The 22,090-nt window shown below is 34.5% G+C and overlaps 1 protein-coding gene across 5 annotated transcripts in view; it reads left to right on the top strand.

Annotated features, from left to right (window-relative positions):
* PGAP1 (post-GPI attachment to proteins inositol deacylase 1) overlaps positions 1 to 19,391 on the top strand; it is a 72,022-nt gene extending 52,631 nt beyond the window's left edge. For 4 of the 5 annotated variants that reach the window (XM_081581464.1, XM_081581465.1, XM_081581467.1 and 1 more), the window contains 8 exons: positions 1,782 to 1,875; positions 9,240 to 9,330; positions 10,132 to 10,329; positions 11,275 to 11,410; positions 12,870 to 12,920; positions 13,385 to 13,572; positions 15,054 to 15,158; positions 16,215 to 16,877. In XM_081581464.1, the coding sequence (XP_081437590.1) occupies positions 1,782 to 1,875; positions 9,240 to 9,330; positions 10,132 to 10,329; positions 11,275 to 11,410; positions 12,870 to 12,920; positions 13,385 to 13,572; positions 15,054 to 15,158; positions 16,215 to 16,353 (1,002 nt within the window). In that variant the 3' untranslated portion in view covers positions 16,354 to 16,877. Of the gene's footprint in view, positions 1 to 1,781; positions 1,876 to 9,239; positions 9,331 to 10,131; positions 10,330 to 11,274; positions 11,411 to 12,869; positions 12,921 to 13,384; positions 13,573 to 15,053; positions 15,159 to 16,214; positions 16,878 to 19,278 lie in introns of those variants that run through there. The other variant, XM_081581463.1, reaches the window with a different exon arrangement.
* The last annotated feature ends 2,699 nt before the right edge of the window (positions 19,392 to 22,090 follow it).

The following is a 22,090-nucleotide window of genomic DNA, read 5'->3' as shown; positions in this document are numbered from 1 at the left end:
AACCCGGGTTTGATCCCTGAGTTGGAAATATCCCATGGAGAAGGGAATGGCAACCCACTCTAATATTCTTGCCTGACAAATCCCATGGACAGAGGAGCCTGGTGGGTTACACTCCCTGGGGTCATAAAGAGTTGGGCACATCTGAGCGACTAACACTTTCTATGATTCATAGGCAAATAGTTTTACAAAAATAACAAAAATAACATATCAAGTCATAAAACTACTATAGTATATTCAACATCATTTTAATTTGCAGAATTGTACAATCTGGGCATAAATAGGTAATAGTGATTTGTCAGAGAAATTATAGTTTTAAAATTCACTAAAAATTTTATTGTATCATTACTTTCACTTTCACAAGGATGAGATGGTTGGATGGCATCACAGACTAGATGGACATGGGTTTGGGTAGGCTCCGGGAGTTGGTGATGGACAGGGAGGCCTGGCGTGCTGCAATTCATGGGGTCGCAAAGAGTCGGACACAACTGAGCGACTGAACTGAACTGAACTCTTTCACTTTATTTTTTGGTTTGTTATGTTTTGCAGTCTAGGCATAGCAGAATTTTAAAGTCATTTAATTCTATAATTATCTGTTCATTCAGTTGTGTCCAACTCTTTGCGACCCCATGGACTGCAGCATGCCAGGCTTCCTTGTCCTTCACCAACTTCCAGAGCTTACTCAAACTCATGTCCATCAAGTCTGTGATGCCATCCAACCATCTCATCCTCTGTCGTCCCCTTCTTTTCCCGCCTTCAATCTTTCCCAGCATCAGGGTCTTTTCCAGTGAGTCAGTTCTTTGCATCAGGTGGCAAGAGTATTGGAGCTTCAGCTTCAACAGCAGTCCTTCCAGTGAATATTCAGGACTGATTTCCTTTAGAATTGACTTGTTTGATCTCCTTACTGTCCAAGAGACTCTCAAGAGTCTTCTCCAACACCACAGTTCAAATACATCAATTTTTCAGTGCTCAGCCTTTTTTATTGTCCAGCTCTCAATCCATACATGACTACTAGAAAAACCATAGCTTTGACTAGACAGACCTTTGTTGGCAAAGTAACATCTCTGCTTCTTAATAATGCTGTCTAGGTTTGTCATAGCTTTTCTTCCAAGGAGCAAGCATCTTTTAATTTCATGGCTGCAGTCACCACCCACAGTGATATTGGAGCCCAAGAAAGTAAAGTGTGTCACTGTTTCCATTGTTTCCCATCTATTTGCCATGAAGTGATGGGACCAGATGCCATGATCTTAGTTTTTAGAATGTTGAGTTTTAAGCCAGCCTTTTCACTCTCCTCTTTCACTTTCATCAAGAGGCTCTTATTTCCTCTCCACTTTCTGCCATAAGGGTGGTATCATCTGCATATCTGAGGTTATTGATATTTCTCCTAGCAATCTTGATTCCAGCTTATGCTTCATCCAACCCAGCATTTCGCATGATATACACTGCATATAAGTTAAATAAGCAAGGTGACAATATATGGCCTTGATGTACTGCTTTCCTGATTTGCTTAATAAACATACCTTATAAAAAACTTTGCAGCATATGCTACATAATTATATATTGTCTCTTTTATGCATTTGATAAAAATTTAAATAAACATTTCTAATATACCATATAGTCTTAGCATTTATTTTACATAGAATTTTTATGCCCACTACTGGAGATATCTTTGTGGTCATGTCAGAAAATGTATAAAGTGAAGAACAGCAGGTTTATTTCATGTGAAAGTATACTTATATCATTAACATTAACATTCAGAAATTGCCCATTTGTATGTTTTCTAGGTAGTTAGATTTCATGGTGGAGCGCTTCCTGCTTATGTCATATCTAGTATCCTTCTTGCTTATGGAGGACAGTTATACTCTCTTTTCTCAACAGGTAAGAATGTTTCATTCCTCTCTCCCTCTCTTCCTTCCCTAGTGCTTCATTACTAGTTTTTTTTATCCTACATGTAGCTAATGTGGACACATCAGTTTCCTTGTTTTTATTGGGGTAAAGTTGATTAACAATGTTGTATTAGTTTCAGGTATACATCAAAGTGATTCAGTTATACATATACATGTAGCTATTGTTTTGCAAATTCTTTTCCCATTAAGTTGTTACATAATATTCAGCAGAGTTCCCTGTGCTATACAGTAGGTCCTTGTTGGTTATCTATTTTAAATACAGCAGTGTGTACATGTCAACATCAGTTTCTTGAAGATTTTACAACCCTTCTCTCTCAAGTTTACAGGCATTTGAGATCCTATTTAAGTTTTAAGAGGTGCCCAAGAAAATTACTTACTTGTTTTCTCCATTTTATACCCTTTTGTCTAAAGTTTATTCTCTCTGTTCTGAGGATTAAGAGATAGAAACTCATTGACGGGGCTTTTTGTTCTCCATTCTATTCCCAGTGCCTGACACGGGGCCAGGCACATAGTTGCAATCAGCATAATATTTGGACTGTATCAACTATATCCATTAGGTCCTGGTACACTGAATGGAATAACTGAGATTTTAGTTGAAGGGATTGTTTCAAAGGTATGTGTAGGGAAAAGGGAAACCAAATGATAAACAAACAAATGATAAAGTCCCAAATTAGCAGCAAAGCCATCTGATACTCCTAGGTACCAGGACAAAGGAGGGAGCAAACCTCAAGAGCTGTAGGAAAAAGTAACAGTACTGCACCTGAGCCTTAGGTACAGAAATGCTGCAGCTGGTGTCAGTGTGTGGCTAAGCAGGGAGAAGGCAGGGAAATAGATGCACAAACTTTATTTCCTTCTTCCCTCCTAACTGCTAGTGCTTGTCATTCACTGAACCCAACTAGAAGCCAGTTCATAAAAGCCTCTCAGAATTCAGAGCAAATTAAAGGGTAGAAAATGGATCTGGAGAAGAAAACATAGACTGTACAGTATATTGGACAAAGCCCTTTCTAGAGTACAGCAAAAAGGGCTTCCCTGGTGGTTCAGATGGTAAAGAGTCTTCCTTTAATGTGGGAGACCTGGGTTCAATCCCTGGGTCGGGGAGATCCCCTGGAGAAGGAAATGGCAACCCACTCCAGTATTCTTGCCTGGAAAATCCCATGGATGGAGGAGCCTGGCGGGCTGCAGAGGTCACAAAAGGGTCACATGAGTCAGACACGACTGAGCGACTTTCACATACAGAGTACAGCAATTAGAACAGTTTCCCAGGAGCCTTGTACACTCGCTGGGCTTGGGCAATAATAATCCAAGAAGGCAAAAGAGAAGAAAACAGAATGGAGCCGAAACATACAAAAGCAATCCAAAAACCGTATTGCCAAATCCTTTCACAGCTACTCGTTTCCTTTCAGTGACTTTTTGCCATTTTAAATCTGCCTTTAGTGTTCATTTTAACCTGATTTAACTTATCTTCCAGGACGAAGGAAGCAACATTTAGTGTGATCTAGTCACATCCAGCCTTTTAATTAACAGATTATTCTGGCAACATTACATCTCCTCTACTTGAGTATAATTTTTTTTAAAGAGACACCTCATTCTCCTTAGTTTCAAGTGATTTGACGATTTATTCTCAACCATTTAGAATTTATATCTAGATAGTCCACAGAGACCCCAAGGATATATGATATTGATTAGAGGATTTGAGTATGGGATTGTGTCTCAAACCAATTAAAGAAGTAGTTCTGAACCAAAAATGCTTATCAGAAATCACCTGTAGAATGGCTATAATAAAAAAGACAGATGATAACAAATGTTGATAAGGATATGGAGAAATTAGAAAATTTTTACACTGTTGGTAGAAATGTAAAATGGTATAGCTGTTTTGGAAAGCGATCTGGCAGTTCCTCAAAAGGTTAAAAGAGAGTTGCCATATGACTCAGCAACTCTACTCCTGTGTATAGACCTAAGAGAAACGAAAACATGCATCCATACTAAACTTGTACATGGATGTTCAGAGGAGCACAATTTATAATAGCCAAAGAATGGAGACAACCAAAATGTCCATCAACTGATGAATGGATAAATGTGCTGATACTTGCTACAACATTGATGGATCTTAGAAGTATTCTAAGTTGAAGGAGCCAGTCACAAATGACCACATAATGTATGATTCCATTTTTATGAAATCCTCAGAGTAAGCCAGTCTATAGAGATAGAAAGTAGGTTAGTGGTTGCCTAGAAATGGGGAAGCATTGCAGATTACAGTTAAGGGGAACTGTTTCTTTGGGAGAAATGAATATGTTTTAAGACTGACTGGAGTGGTGAACGCACACTCTTTGAATGCACTAAAAACCACTGAATTGTACGTATTTCAAATGGGTGAATTTTGAGTTAGAATTATATCTCAGTAAAACTGTTTTTAAAAAACAGCAAACCTGTGGGGCTTTACAAAAATATGAATGATGAAACCATAGCCTCAGCTTCCTGAATTTGTTTCACAAATGATGATTGAATATGTACTCTTGTCTGAGAACCACTAAATTAATATATATGTTTTTTAAATTTTTTAATTGAAGTATAGTTGATTTATAATGTGTTAATTTCTGATGTACAGCAAAGTAATTCAGTTATTTTTATACATATATACATTGTTTTTTATATTCTTTTCCATTTTGTTTAGGATATTGAATGTAGTTCTCTCTGCTATACAGTAGGACCTTGTCGTTAATCCATTGTATATATAAAAACTTATATCTGCTAACCCCAAACTCCCACTCCATGCTTCCCCCAACCCCTTCCTCCTTGGCAACCACAAGTCTGTTCTCTATGTCCATGAGTCTCTTTCATAGATAGGTTCAGTTGTGTCATATTTTAGGTTCCACAAATAAGTGCTATCGTATGGTATTTGTTTTTCTTTTTCTGTCTTGCTTCACCTAGTATAATAGTCTCTAGCTGCATCCATGTTGCTGCAAATGGCATTTTTGTTCTTTTTTATGGCTGAGTAATATTCCATTGTATATATGTACCACATCTTTATCTATTAATCTGTCAACGGACATTTAACTTATTTCTATGTCTTGGCTGTTGTGAATAGTGCTGCTATGAACATAGGATTGCATGCATCTTTTTGAGTTAGAGTTTTGTCTGGCTGTATACCCAGGAGTAGGATTTCTGGATCATCAGTTCAGTCACTCAGTCATTACTGACTCTTTGTGACCACATGGACTGCAGCACACCAATCTTCTCTCAGTTCAGGTCAGTTCGGTCGCTCAGTCGTGTCCGACTCTTTGCGACCCCATGAATTGCAGCACGCCAGGCCTCTCGGTCCATCACCAACTCCCGGAATCTACCCAAACCCATGTCCATCGAGTCGGTGATGCCATCCAACCATCTCATCCTCTGTCGGCCCCTTCTCCTCCTGCCCCCAGTTCTACCCAGCATTAGGGTCTTTTCCGATGAGTCAGTTCTTCGCATGAGGTGGCCAAAGTATTGGAGTTTCAGCTTCAACATCAGTCCTTCCAATGAACACCCAGGATTGATCTCCTTTAGGATGGATTGATTGGATCTCCTTGCAGTCCAAGGGACTCTCAAGAGTCTTTTCCAACACCACAGTTCAAAAGCATCAATTCTGTGGCGCTCAGCTTTCTTCACCATCCAACTCTCACATCCATACATGACCACTGGAAAAACCATAGCCTTGACTAGACAGATTTTGTTGGCAAAGTAATGTCTCTGCTTTTAAATATGCTATCTAGGTTGGCCATAACCTTCCTTCCAAGGAGTAAGCGTCTTTTAATTTCATGGCTGCAATCACCATCAGCAGTGATTTTGGAGCCCAAAAAAATGAAGTCTGACGCTGTTTCCACTGTTTCCCTATCTATTTGCCATGAAGTGATGGGGCCAGATGCCATGATCTTAGTTTTCTGAATGTTGAGCTTTAAGCCAACTTTTTCACTCTCCTCTTTCACTTTCATCAAGAGACTATTTAGTTCTTCTTCACTTTCTGCCATAAGGGAAGAAAGATATTCCTCCGCATATCTGAGGTTATTGATATTTCTCCTGGCAATCTTGATTCCAGCTTGTGTTTCTTTCAGCCCAGCATTTCTCATGATGTACTCTGCATGTAAGTTAAATAAGCAGGGTGACAATATACAGCCTTGACGTACTCCTTTTCCTATTTGGAACCAGTCTGTTGTTCCATGTCCAGTTCTAACTGTTGCTTCCTGACCTGCATACAGGTTTCTCAAGAGACAGGTCAGATGGTCTGGTATTCCCATCTGTTTCAGAATTTTCCACAGTTTATTGTGATCCACACAGTCAAAGGCTTTGGCATAGTCAATAAAGCAGAAATAGATGTTTTTCTGGAACTCTCTTGCTTTTTCGATGATCCAGCGGATATTGGCAATTTGATCTCTAGTTCCTCTGCCTTTTCTAAAACCAGCTTGAACATCTGGAAGTTCATGGTTCACGTATTGCTGAAGCCTGGCTTGGAGAATTTTGAGCATTACTTTACTAGCATGTGAGATGAGGGCAATTGTGTGGTAGTTTGAGCATTCTTTGGCATTGCCTTTCTTTGGGATTGGAACGAAAACTGACCCTTTCCAGTCCTGTGGCCACTGCTGACTTTTCCAAATTTGTTGGCATATCGAGTGCAACACTTTCACAGCATCACCTTTGAGGATTTGAAATAGCTCAACTGGAATTCCATCACCTCCACTAGCTTTGTTCGTCGTGATGTTTTCTAAGGCCCACTTGACTTCACACTCTAGGATGTCTGGCTCTAGGTGAGTGATCACACCATCGTGATTATCTGGGTCCTGAAGATCTTTTTTGTACAGTTCTTCTGTCTATTCTTGCCACCTCTTCTTAATATCTTCTGCTTCTGTTAGTCCATACCATTTCTGTCCTTTATTGAGCCTATCTTTCCATGAAATGTTCCTTTGGTATCTCTAATTTTCTTGAAGAGATCTCTAGTCTTTCCCAATCTGTTGTTTTCCTCTATTTCTTTGCACTGATCGCTGAGGAAGGCTTTCTTATCTCTCCTTGCTATTCTTTGAACTCTGCATTGAGATGGGAATATCTTTCCTTTTCTCCTTTGCTTTTCGCTTCTCTTCTCTTCCAAGCTATCTGTAAGGCCTCCTCAGACAGCCATTTTGCTTTTTTGCATTTCTTTTCCATGGGGATTGTCTTGATCCCTGTCTCCTGTACAATGTCACGAACCTCTGTCCATAGTTCATCAGGCACTCTGTCTACCAGATCTAGTCCCTTAAATCTATTTGTCACTTCTACTGTATACTCATAAGGGATTTGATCTAGGTCATACCTGAATGGACTAGTGGTTTTCCCTACTTTCTTCAATTTAAGTCTGAATTTGGCAATAAGCAGTTCATGATCTGAGCCACAGTCTGCTCCCAGTCTTGTTTTTGCTGACTGTATAGAGCTTCTCCATCTTTGGCTGCAAAGAATATAATCAGTCTGATTTCAGTGTTGACCATCTGGTGATGTCCACATGTAAAGTCTTCTCTTGTGTTGTGGAGTAGGGTGTTTGCTATTACCAGTGCGTTCTCGTGGCAAAACTCTATTAGCCTTTGCCCTGCTTCATTCTGTACTCCAAGGCCAAATTTGCCTGTTTCGCCAGGTGTTGCTTGACTTCCTACTTTTGCATTCCAGTCCCCTATAATGAAAAGGACATCTTTTTTGAGTGTTAGTTCTAGAAGGTCTTGTAGGTCTTCACAGAACCGTTCAACTTCAGCTTCTTCGGTGTTACTGGTCGGGGCATAGACTTGGATTACTGTGATATTAAATGATTTGCCTTGGAAACGAACAGAGATCATTCTATCATTTTTGAGATTGCATCCAAGTACTGCCTTTCGGACTTCTTTTGTTGACCATGATGGCTACTCCATTTCTTCTAAGGGATTCTTGCCCATGGTAGTAGATATAATGGTCATCTGAGCCATCACCAACTCCCGGAGCTTGCCCAAACTCATGTCCATTGAGGCAGTGATGCCATCCAACCATCTCATCCTCTGTCTTCCCCTTCTCCTCCCGCTTTCAGTCTTTCCCAGCATCAGGGTCTTTTCCAGTGAGTCAGTTCTTTGCATCAGGTGGCAAGAGTCTTGGAGCTTCAGTTTCAACAGCAGTCCTTCCAGTGAATATTCAGGACTGATTTCCTTTAGAATTGACTCATTTGATCTCCTTACTGTCCAAGAGACTCTCAAGAGTCTTCTTCCAACACCACAGTTCAAAAACATCAATTCTTCAGTGCTCAGCTTTCTTTATGATCCAACTCTTACATCCATACATGACTACTAAAAAAACCATATCTTCAATTAGACAGACCTTTGTTGGCAAAATAATATCTCTGCTTTTTAATATGCTGTCTAGGTTGGTCATAGCTTTTCTTCCAAGGAGCAAGCGTCTTTTAATTTCATGGCTGCAGTCACCATCTGCAGTGATTTTGGAGCCCAAGAAAGTAAAGTGTGTCACTGTTTCCATTGTTTCCCATCTATTTGCCATGAAGTGATGGAACCAGATCTTCATTTTTTGAATGTTTAATTTTAAGCCAGCTTTTTCACTCTCCTCTTTCACTTTCATCAAGAGGCTCTTTAGTTCCTCTTCACTTTCTGCCATAAGGGTGGTGTCATCTGCATATCTAAGGTTATTGATATTTCTCGCAGCAATCTTGATTCCAGCTTGTGCTTCATCCAACCCAGCATTTTGCATGATGTACTCTGCATAGAAGTTAAATAAGCAAGGTGACAATATACAGCCTTGATGTACTCCTTTCCCAATTTGGAACCAGTCCGCTGTTCCATGTCCTCTTAGAACTGTTGCTTCTTGACCTGCATACATTCAGCATATGATTCTGGATCACAGAGTAGTTCTATTTTTAGTTTTTAAAGAAACTCATACTGTTTTCCATAGTGGCTGCGCCAACTTCCATTTCCACCAACAGTGTAGAAGATACTTTGTTTTCTCCACATCCTCTCTGAAGTGCAAGTCCAGTCGTGTCCAACTCTTTTTTGTGACCCCATGGCCTGTAGCTTGCAGGGCTCCTCTGCCCATGGGATTTCCTAGGCAGGGATCCTGGAGTGAGTTGCCATTTCCTTCTCCATTTCATCCTCTCTAGCAATTATTATATGTGCAGTTTTTAGTGATAGCCATTCTGACCAGAATGAGGTGGTACTTCATTGTAGTTTGATTGCATTTCAAATTAGAGTAATAAAGACTATTGCTTTCTCACATGTAATATGATGTTCTTGTAAACAATGTAGGATATAATATGTCTCATACTTAATTACTGTGAATTCTCTACTACATATATATATTTTTAATCACTAGGTCATTGCTTAGAATATGCTACTATGTTGGACAAAGAAGCCAAACCATACAAAGTTGATCCTTTTGTAATTATGGTTAAGTTTCTGTTGGGGTAAGTTTTATTATCTGTGATAATGATTTTTTATTTTATGTATACAATATTATGCTTGGCTCAAATATGGAGCATAAATTTTCATACAAATAAGACAATTGACTTGTTTTATTAAATGGAAATTTTCTCTTAGGCAAAGGCCTAATAAGCATATCAACATTTACTTCAGTAGTGTAACCATTTCAAAAGTATTTATTGAAAAGTAATTATTACATTGTAAACTTAACCTGTAAATATACCAGGACTTTAACATTTCCAAAAGAATGTATGCAGTCCATGATCTTTGGGTATCCCAGATTTATGAACAGACAGTGCTGTAAGATACTGATGAAACAGTGCTTCAGAACACTTTTTATTACTTCTCATACAAAGTATACTTTAGATCTCTTTACCCTACTTAACATTGCATTCTTAATTTATTCCGATTTTTGGGGGGAGGGATTAAGAAGCATTACTTAGATGTCTTTTCTTCTGTCATTATAACTAACTATTGTCTTTCTAACTTTAAAAAAAACATTTGTAACTTCAATACAAGGATTAATAGAGAGCAGTAAAACTGCTTTGAGACTTAAGACTCAGATCTTTGAAGATCAGTAGACTCACTAGTTCGTTACAAGTTCCTTACAAGGAATTGAAGTTTGTTTTTTCAGGATAATTACAAATTAAACATCATGGGACTTTGGGGAATCTAGTGAATGGTCGAATGCTTCAAATGTTAAATCTTTGAATGAGACTTGTTGATTTTTTTGCTTTTATTGTATCATTTGCTTTTATTTTTTGTTTGTTTTCTTTTATCCACAGATATAAATGGTTTAAAGAATTATGGGATATGTTACTGTTACCAGAATTAGATGCCATCGTTTTAACTAGTCAGAGTATGTGTTTCCCCCTTGTATCTTTGATTCTTTTTCTGTTTGGAACATGTACTGCCTACTGGGGTGGCCTACTGTCTTCTACATCTGTGAGACTTCTTTCTTCATTGTGGCTAGCTTTGAAAAGGTAAAGAATGAATGACTAAAAGCTTTCTTATTGCTCTTAAGTAAGAAAAAAATCGTATTCTGATAGAGAACCTTAAGATTAATTTTCTTTCACTAAACTATAATGTCTAAGGAAAAATGTGTAAGTAGCAAAACATGGGGTTAGTTTTCAAACTTATGTTTCTGTCATAGATAATGATTTATTTCAAGTTAAATGCTACATTTGATTTTGACCATAGTGTTTAAGATGGTCAACAAATCAAAGAAGTTTAACAAAATGCACAATTATTTTTAAATTTCACTGTTTAAATCTTTCCAAGGGGGAAATGTTTTTTTTCTGGCAATGATTTTATGTGGTGGTTTTCAGTCAAGCCTGAGGGCAAGAGACTCCAATCTTGATATGTAGGATCAGATTAGATGAAATGTGTAAGAGTTCCAAAAGCATTGCCTAGAGTTTTATTATGATCCAAAGACATGGTTTGAAGTTGCTGGTAGGTTTTTCAGGTAACCAGTGAGCTAAACCAATGATGTAGTTTCTGTTAATTAACTCTCTTCATGATACTTCTTCTTCCACTTCTTCTGAAGTGCTTCTGACATTAACATCATGAGATGTCTGAGTGACCTTGAGACTTTAAAAACAGAAAATGATTTCTTTTCATGTCAAGATCGGAATTGTATGATACAGAGCATATAAGTAATAATTATCTTGAACAGTATTTTTTCTCTTTTAGTACTCATATTGTCCATAGTATATGTAAATGCAAGAGAAATTATCACAGTATATAGCAGAATTTTAAAATATGTGACACCATCATCTTTATTTTAAAAAGCTTTACTATTTACCTTATAGTAATGCTTGCAGATTAATAAGGAGAAGATGGCAGAGCACTATACTGTTTTCTCCTTAATTGTGACTGTTTAAATAACTGTTAATATGCTTTTAAAATCTTTATTCGTGTTATTCCAGGCCCTCTGAACTTCCTAAAGATATCAAGATAATATCACCAGACTTGCCCATTTTGACAATTGTTTTGATCCTCATTAGCTGGACAACTTGTGGAGCCTTTGCCATACTTCTTACTTACCTTTACTATGTGTTTAAGGTATGTCAAATCAATAAAGCGAAAAGGCCTGAGTTGAATATCAGGCAGGCATAGAATTAGCCATAGTTGTTAAAAATTTTTTTCAATCACTGCTGCAGTAACATTCTGTTATATAACAGGTTTATGTGTAAAGTTTTTTTTTTTTTAACATCTGAACTATTTGAGATATATGAAGTTAACTGTAGAACTGAAGTTACTAATCTGAATTGAGTTTCTTTGTTAAAAACAAAGGGAGGGGAGGAGGTGTAATCTGTTTCACATTACTTGATGCTTTGGCAAATAATGTTAACTTTTTGAAAAACATTCTCCTAGCACAGTTTGTTCATAACTTTTCTTTGAAGATGGATAATAGACAAAATAAATCATTATGTCAATGGGATCAAGTTGTTGATCATGCTGGAACATGTAGAATATTACAAATGTTGCTGAAGAATCGCAAGATAATGATAAAAATAATTAAGCTGGTAATTTTACTGAGGAAATGAAAAACGCTTCTAAAAAGACTGACAGTTTTGCAGGAAAATTCAGGTTTATATAATTGCATGAGCTCCACATTAACTGTATATAGAGTTAGTAGATATCAGAAAGGATAATAATTTTTTTCTTTTTTTTTTCCTAGCAAAGACTTATTTGCATCTGCATTTAATACAAATGAGCTTCCCTGTTGGCTCAGACTATAAAGAATTTGCCCTCAATGCAGGCAACCCAGGTTCCATCCCTGGGTCAGGAAGATCCCATGGACAGAGGAACCTGATGGGCTGCAGTCCATGGGGTCACAAAGAGACAGACACAACTGAGCGACTAACACTTTATCACTAAATACATGCAATTATAGATTACTTTCAGTTTTCAAAGGAAAAGTATGACCATCAGAAAAAACTATTCAGAATTATTTTGATTTATCAATATAAATCAATTTGATTTATAAATACAATATTTTTAGTTTTTTAGGTGAATATTTCAAACAACTAACACAGAAAGAAAAACTTTCTCAAATACTTAAGCACACTTAATGAATTTATAGACTTTCCCAGGTTCTTGTAAACATTTTACCATCCTATATAATTGAGTTTCGATTTTCAAAGATTTAGATTATATAACACTTGTTAAGATGTTTATAGTGTGCTGAATATAATCAAATTTTTGACTTACATGACATTTTAAGTTGCATTAGCAAGGCACCATTCAAGCATAGGGTCACACAGTGTGGAAAGATCAACATATCCTAGCCCCAACATACTCTGTGATTTTTTATTTTGTTTCTGATTTTTAATCCATGATAGCAAGCACATGTAGCTATTATTTATCTTTTCTAAAAAAATGTTTTTAAATGTTGAAATGGATTTTTATTTATTTAGATTTTTAACATTTCAATTTATAATGCTTCTCAATTTCAATAAAAGTAGTTGTTTTTTTGTTTCAAAATAAAAGTAAAATTAATGTCTTTTCTTTTTAATAGATTGTTCATCTGCAAGCCAGCCTAACAACTTTTAAAAACAGCCAGACTGTGGTAAGTCTTATTTTCATAACTCTATAGAACATGGAAAAACATAAAGGTTTATTTTTTTTAAAAAAAAAAGTTAGAATTTTACAATATTTAGAAGATATTATGAATTTAAATAGCTTTAAGAAAATTGAGCCTAATGAATATCAAAATAAGACTTAGAGATTGTCATTTAATTTGATGTTAGTACTTAAATTGTTTTTGTTATTAAAATTATCTCTTAAATTTTATTTCAAGTAATTACTTAAGAGAATATATTCTTAGCAGTGGAAATAACAAGTCAATGGAATAAGTTTTATAACTGACAACTGTTTTAAAATACTTTCAGATAAGATCATTTCCGTATTTTATATCAGTTTGGTAATGAAAAACTGTATTTATTCAGCTGTTTGATAATTGAGTATGATTCTAAATAAAGTAATACATAATTTTACTTAATATCTCAATATTTTTGCTTTATTGCCTTATAGAATCCCAAACACTCTAGAAGAAGTGAAAAAAAATCCAATCACCATAAAGACTCTGCAGTACACCATCTCCGTTTATCTGCCAGTGATGCTGAAGATAGTCTTCACATGCACAGTACTTTGATTAACTTATTAACATGGATTGTATTACTCAGCATGCCATCTTTAATTTATTGGATAAAGAATCTTAGGTAAGTTTTATTTATATAGTTATAATTTATGTGGTTTAAATGATAAATATCTGTAAGTAGAGACTTGCAAGATTCCTAATGATTCATAAAACTTTTTCAAGAACAAGAAACTTTCACCTGAAATTTATTTTTAGCATATTCACATATTCTTTTTTTCCATGAGAATATAAACTTCCCTAAAATCTGCCCAATAGGGGGGATTCTATTTTATTTACTTTTCCTTTAACCTTTTATGAGTCTAGAAATATGTGAAAATGTGCTTTATTTTGCTGACTTAAGGTATTCATAATGTTAGTGCTTTAATTTTTCAACTTATGATCAGTTTTATATTGAATTGAGGGGAGGATAAATGCTACATTTAAAATAGTAGAAATAATGAAGGAAGTGTGTACTTTTCTGATGTATCCTACACATTGAACTAAAGTAAGTGATCAGGTATTTCACTACTGAAAACTGTCATTTGTGTTCTAGGTTAAATGAAGCCTAAAAATGCCCTCTAAGGTTATTTCTAGAATATTTAGTTTTTAGTAAATTGTTTTTTAAAAAAAGATCCCTGATTCAGTTAATAATGAACTCTTGATTAATATAGATTTTAGAAATGATGTAAAATTTTCAGATTATCTACATATTGGAGGTGGTTTTTTTTGAAAGGTCAGATAAATCAAAACAAGTTCAATAAATTTAAATCACTGCTTACCAGATGTTAATATCCTTCCTCTGTCCCTTATTTTGGGCTTCCCAGGTAGTGTTAGTAAAATACCTGTCTGTTAATGCAGGAGACTTAAAAAATGCGGGTTCGATCCCTGGGTTGGAAAGATCCCCTGGAGGAGGGTATGGCAACCCACTCCAGTATTCTTGCCTGGAAAATCCCTTGGACAGAGGAGCCTGGCAAGTTATGGTCCATAGGGATGCAAAGAGTCAGACACGACTGAAGTGACTTAGTATGTCCCTAACTTTAATCAAGGTTCAAATTTTTGGGGAGAAAACCACTTCAGGAGCACAAATTTATGATTCTGAAAGGCTGTAGGTATCTCACTCAATGCAAGAGATGAGAATTTGGATTTTAAAAAATAAGGGACAATAAATTTAAAGAAAAAATAAGGGACAGTTACTTTTTGTAAACTTTTATTTTTTTATCTTATTTAAATAGAACAATTTAAATATATTTTAAATAATTTGTTTTATAAAATATTATCTGTATATGACCTTTCAGGCATATACTTACAGAAAGGAAGTGCTTCCATATTGCATATGTTCATTTCCTTTAGTAGCTTCTGAACATAATTCTCCATCTAAAACCTTGAGTATAAAGATGATGTAGAGCAAAATTTATTTATCAATGATTTCTTGAGCAATTTAGAGCTTTCTAATATCCACATTATAATTGTAAAGTTTTGAAATTCATTTATTGATTCTGATAATTTAAAATGATGGGCTATGCTTTGTTGATTTATGTTGTTTTTTTTTTCTTTCTGATCTAGGTATTACTTTAAACTTAATCCTGATCCGTGTAAACCTTTGGCATTTATCCTTATTCCAACTATGGCAGTTCTTGGAAATACTTACACTACTTCAATAAAGTCAAGGTATAGTCTTTTAATCTTTATTTTTTTCCTATCTATTCCTGGTATTCTTTCTTCTATGTCTGGAACATACCTTTTGTTCCTAATTACATGGACAATGCTAAAGGTGATCCCTTAATAGTAATTAGGTTTATATGCAAATATACAGTTTATGTACAAATGTATTATGTTTTCTTAATTATGGGTTTTATTTGTTAGTATATAATATTTTTTTCTTTAAAAAGTTAATCCTTAAAATATTTGATATTTAAGTTTGCTTCCAGTAAAATACAGGAGTTGAAAGTGGGTAGTAATATAGATAAAGTAGGATTGGCCATGACCTGATAATTTCGGAAGCTGGGGGATGGGTCCATGAGGTTCATTGTGCTGTTAATCTACTTATATATATGTTTAAGATTTTCCATAATAAAATTTTACCTTTCATTGACTGCTTATTTGCTCTGAGAGTGTTTTCAGTTGATACTGGCAGATAGTTGCAGATATTCTAAAATCAGGCAGATCTGGGGTTTAAATCTAAGGCTTTGTGTCCTTCGGTAAGTTTCTTAATCCCTCAGTTTCTCTGTTTTCAGAATAAAAAGGTGACAGTCTTTCTTGATAGTATTTTTTAATATTTAGTGTCTTGTCTTATATGCTCCTGTTAGGAATTAAGGATTTTTTTTTTATTTGGTTGAAGCTTTTTGCTGATATTAAATAGGTTGAAAATAAATATTTCTGTAGCTATATGTTAGCAAACATTATTGATTTTTTTTCTTATTAAGATAAATCTCTAAGAGGTCAAATTGCTGAATATAAGTCCAGCTAGTATTTTTTTGTGCTTAAAATTTAAAAGAATAAGCAAAGCTGGTTATTTACTTAATAGAATATTTTTCTCTTTTCCAGCCAAAATTTATTTGTACTGATATTTTTTAAAAAATATGGACTGTTAAATTCTTTATGTGAAAAATTACTTTATCTAAAATCACATAGAATACTTTATAAAACTGTATAAAAGACTGACATATTCAGTTTTTGTTCACTGAGTAAGTTAACGTTATAATGTATATTTCTATCTCTTTACAGTAAATTATTGAAGACTACTTCACAGTTTCCACTTCCTCTGGCTGTTGGGGTGATTGCTTTTGGGTCATCACACTTATACAGGGTTCCATGCTTTGTCTTCATTCCTCTTTTACTCCATGCATTATGCAACTTTATGTAAGATTGGATTTAAGAAATGATAAAGATGATTTATGCCTTTAGGGCCAGTATTACGTGGGAACAACACAGATCCTTCAGTGTGAACAGCAAGATCCTTTGGAGAAGACAAGTCTATTTTTACAATGTTGAAGATAGGAAATTAGTTTTGTAATGCTTGAGGAAAGTAGTTGAAGCATGGTTTTGTTTTGTGGTATGACATCTGTGTACTAGTCATTTTTGAAAAATTAGTAAAAGGATATGGTGGCCACTGTCTTTGAGGACTTCTCTGCATAGCTAGTCTGCTTGATTGGCCATGCCAGGATCTTCTCCTAACACTCAGTAAATGTAGCATTGTTTTTTGTCTCATCACCTCAAACATTCTGCTCATTTCATCAAGCTTTCTTCTGAAAAGTGGGTTACTTTGTATTTGCTACACTATATATATTGAAAAATAAGTCTTAAATGATTAATGAAATTTAAACTGCTTTATCAGAAATAAAATAGCCACAATCTTTAGTCAGTTTTTGGCAGCCAGAGTGAACAAAATAGATCTTTTGTTTTCTTACATCTATGAAAATACAGCTTTAAGTTCAAAGGAGACATGTTTTCTTGATAACCAAGCAAGATTGGTGAACGGAAACATAATTCAAGTTTAAAACTTAATGAAATTTTCTTCTTGCTTTTCAAGTAAGAATCTTATTTTGTGTTCTTAGTGATTATCAGGAGACTATTGAAGAGATGTATTGCTAAATTTGAAGCAAATTTTCGTAGATACTTACTTACAGGCATTGGAGCAGTTCAGTCCTTCAGTCTGTACCATTTTATTTAATTCGATGACCCCTTGGTTGCCAAGTGTCTCAGGTTGTGATGGGGCATTAAGATAACTAAATTCCAGTAATCAGAAAAAAACTCTACATTTGCACAGTTTTTGTCTCCTGTAGGGAAAAAATCAGCATGATCAAGTGCAGTACTACATCTAATGTATAGAATTAAACTATTCATGGAATAACAGTGGGAAACTGTTACCCATTAGTAGCATGAGTATAAACAATATACCTAAATAAGTTGGAGTAGTCACTAGGTTTAATAGTAGAATCTTAATTTGCCAAGGTAATTACTGTTTGACAGATAAGAGTAATATTTACATTTCATTTCAGATTTCAGCTTGTTTTTAGAAAGTAGATTTAAATCAGGCTGGGGTATACCTGGGTGATAGAGTCCTTCCTTCTGATGTGTTTGCTGTAAATACCCAAAACCTTTCAAGTATAGTGCTTACGTTCCAGTAACTTCACAGTTGCACTTGTGAACTTGTGTCCTTGTTAGTGCCAAGGATGTCCAAGAGTACCAGGTTCATTTTACCTGCCATTACAACTGGATTCCATTACAACCTCTCAGCTGTTACTGCCTATTAGAGAGTCACCCCCATTTTACTGTATGTAGAGGGTTACCTCACTTCTTTTCTCAGTTGTTCCTCAGGTTGTTACTGTTTTATCATCAGTTGAAGAGGATCTTGCTGTCATCTCTGAGAGTTATAAGTTTTTTTATTCTATTCTCTTTCCCAGCTTTATGTTCAGTATTCATATTTTCACTTATTGAGATCATTAAAGGGAAGTGATAACCTCATAATAGACATGGCAGGCATACCAGGCTCTTGTTTGTTTGCTAAAAGTAGCAAAAGGGATTAAAATACAAAATGCTTGTGTGTTCAAACCTGAAAGGAAAGAGTACGCTTTCCCATGACATATCACATACAAATTTAAACCAGGATACATATGCCTAGGTTTAGCTATACACATGCTCATAACAACTTTTGCACATAGGGTGTCTTTTGTTTTTTCACTCAGGTGTAGTTGTATTTCAAGTTACAGGTTAAATATGTCATTTAGGTATTTCTAAATTTGAACTTAGTTCCATATACAAAAGCTAAGCAAATTCATTAATTAGAATCTTCTAATTTGGCCTGTACTTTCATCACAATTGACAGCTATAATCATCGTGTTTATGTGATCTAAAGTCTCCTTGTTTAGTCATTTCCGCTCATCAGTAAAATATAACAAGCTTAAATTTTTCATTTGTGGGTAGTGTGTTAGCTTTTTAAAGCAGCAGACTAGGCACACTAATTTTCATGAAAACATTTTCACGTGAGTGTAGTTACCATGTAGTCCTAAAGTCTTATTCCAACAAAATATTTCAGTTTAGGACCACAGAAAGGATTCTAATTAAGTATGTATAAACAACACTAGTTTGGGTTCTTATACATAATACACACACACACACACACACAGACACTCATTTTCACAAGGTCTTCATCAAATCCTAATGTAATTTAAACCCAAATAACTATCAGAGATGAGAAGGTAGGCTCTTTCTGAAGATTAGTAAAACTAATGTTTCTATCGCTTGAGAAAAGGAAAGTCCTTTGTCTTTAAATTACATCAGTCATACCTAAGACCTATATTATTAGCTGGCAAAACAGCACAGATTTATTAGAAATGTTACGAAAAATGAAAATTTATTGGCAGTTAGGGATTGTCTCATTTAGAAAATTTCTGAGCTTTGTTGTTATAACATATTTATTTAGATTTTTTTGTTTTTAACTTACAAAAATTACTCCTAGACCCTATTGTTGATACCTAGATCAAATATAACCTGGACAAGGCAAACACTGAGTACTTTCAGTGTTTCTAAAGACTCCTCTGGAGTTACTACTGTTATAATTTAGAACAGATAATATAATAGAAATTATTAACACTTTTTTATTTATCTTTTTCATGTTGGAAATTATACAATTTCTGCTAGCTCTTTTCTTGATTCTCACCAGAATGAAAGTATTTAAAACACTAGTCCTAAAAAAAAAAAACATTTGTGCCTGATTAACACTGACTTTGTGTCTCTTCAGTATATAATGATCATGTATTGATTAATCTTTAATTTTTTTATATTTCAGTCAGATAAGTTCCTATGTATATAATGGAGCACTTCTCGTTTGAACTACTCTATAATGTCTGCATGATTATACAGTAAGGAAAAGAAATAAAGAACTGTAATAGGCCTAGTAAATGTTCGCTGTTGATTATCCTGCCACTCATGCAGACGCTACACATTTCCACCATATACACACATACTTTCATGAGACAGATTCTCTGATGTGTTCATTATCTATCTAGTTCCAATTCTTAACTCTTCAGATTTTTCACTTATAGCGTAGTGTATTCTTTTCACCTCACCGTTGATCAGCATCTCTTACAGAAGGTGGTCAATGGAAATAAAACAATTAAAGGTAAAACTCAGTTTTCAGTTTATTCTTGAAAGCTCTGGACTAACGGGAAAACACAGAGATGACGAGGTAAGCTAGAACTGTTGATTCCTGAATCCCAGACCATTCAGTTGGCCTGTATTTTCATCTTAAGAATTAGGTGTAAATTAATGTAATATCTTGCTTTATTGTGAGGTTTAGAGCAAAACCTTACAGTGCCACATTTGCAATTTTTTAATAACTTGTTATTAAAACCAGTTGGGAAGAATTTTTTTAATGTGTAAGGACCTTCTGTGACTAAGGTATTTGTTGATTATTTTTTATCATCACTTTGTGTTTTCTCTGTGTTTTAGATTTATGAAATTATAGGAAACAAGATAACCTTGTGAAGTTTTTTTGGCGGGGGTCAATTTGAAGAGTATAGCACTCCCCAGGAATTAAAGAAGCAATAAAAGTCTTTGTGTTATGAAATTAGACCCAGACAGAAAACTTCTTGCCATGTAAGGTAAATGTAGAAGATACTTTTACAAAATGCTAAGATGATTAGGAGCTGAAATTTTATTCCAGTCTTTTTGAACAAAGGACATTTCAAGTTCTGTAATGAACTTTTGCTTATACATTATTACTCATGCATTCTTTCACAATATATTTTAACAGCCTGAGGAGATAAAAAGCTTGTAAAGCTACTTATGTTCTTTACTTTCAATAAGAATAATAGGAAAGAAAAGTCAAATCAGTAATCCAAATCTGAATATGTGTACTCTAAATGCTCAAGAATTCACATTTTTTATAAATTATATTATGATTATAGGTCACTAAATTTTATATATTAGTAACTTAGTTTGAAGAATGGAACAAAATTTGGAAATAGAATCAACTGTTATTTCATTTATAGTAGAAATGTAGCAACACACCTGAATTGGTAACATCACTTTAAAAAGTTAGATGATATTCTAAGCTATTGATACATCTTGATTACATTGTCTCTAGCTGAAATTTTTTAAATCAAGTACAGTACTTTCTAAAAGTGTTTCACATGTTATGCTGCCAAAAATGACTATGTTTTGAAATACCAAGTAACCAGTTAATTTCTAATGACTTTGTATGGGACTTGATATGTGTGAGTCAGATTTATTCTGTGCTCATTCTGTACATTGTAACTTGGAACACTTCTGAAAAACTGTATCTGTTGATGTAGTTTGATTAATTAGTGTAAATTTGTTTGCATATGTGAACCCTAATCCTAGTTTAAGAACTCTAGAAGTAGCCATTTTTGTAAAGTTCTTATGCTAATTTTTTAGTGTTATTTTGGTTTTTAGTATTTATATAGTAGAAATGTTACTAGTAAAAGATTTATAGACAAAGCATAGAACTATTAACTATTCAAAAGCCTAAATGATAGGCATGTTTTGTATCTCATGTTGTACTTGTGTTGTTTCATATTGGACTTTTTACATCCCCTTTTTTAGGAAAAAAAAACCCACATTTGAATTTTTTTTAGCATAAAGCTCTGCATTGAAAATAGAACTGTATTCATATGGTTAGCAAAATACACTTTGCCACCAAAGCTAAATGAAATTTTAAAATACCTCCAGATATCTGTGCCAATGAACTTTCCTTACCATATTGGGATTAAAGCAAAAATAATCTTGTCAGTATTTTTCTTCTAGGACTTATATTAAATACGCAAATCATCAAAATTTATATTCTATATCCTGATTTTTCTTTGAAAATATATAAAGCTTATAGTGTAGTGTATTCTATTTTATCTGATTTCTGAAATAGTGTTTTCTGGTTTTATTGGATGAAAATTAGTTTACCTAATAATGACCTTTCACTAATTGAAGAAATCATTTAGGTAATATTGTTTCAGATTCATTCTGTAAAACTTTAAATTCTATTGCTCAGATCATTTTTAGTACAGATGTCTCTCATTTATGTAATAGAAAGTTTTTTGTGGAATTTCTTTTATTTTCTATGTTTTTCCATTCATTCCCTTTATACAGTCACACAGGGGAAATTTATCCACTGGAATGTAACATAGTACAAAGAAGTAAGCATTGTAAAATGCATCTTAAGGGAAAATATAAAGACAATCAAGATGTTGATGCTAAAGTGTTAACATTGATGTAGTAATGTACTCATGAGAGAAAAGCCGGAATATGATAGATTCAGAAACTGTTGTGTTTATATGGTTGAAATTCTTTAATTTCTTCCCTATAGAAATTTTCACAGGGAATTTCAGTCCCTCATATTACGGTTTTTCCCATAATTTAATGTCAGTTAACTGTTTCTCTGCCCAGTCATGTTGATTCAGTTTGCATAAGTAGCCTTGGAAGTAAAGAAGCAACAGATAAACCCAAATATTAAAATGTTTGGCCTTGATTATCCAATTATCTGGTGGGGGTAGATGATAATAAAAAGATGATGCATAAGATCTAAAAATTCAGTGAACATTATTTTTGGAATGAGTTTGTCCTTTGTGTTGAATAATTTTATCCTA

This window comes from Giraffa tippelskirchi, chromosome 3 (assembly GCF_054371585.1).
Source record: "Giraffa tippelskirchi isolate mGirTip1 chromosome 3, T2T-mGirTip1v1.2.pri, whole genome shotgun sequence".
In the NCBI taxonomy this organism is placed as follows: Eukaryota; Metazoa; Chordata; class Mammalia; order Artiodactyla; family Giraffidae; genus Giraffa; species Giraffa tippelskirchi.
Note: the sequence above shows the minus strand (reverse complement) of the source record. Positions and strands in the feature narration are given on the sequence as shown.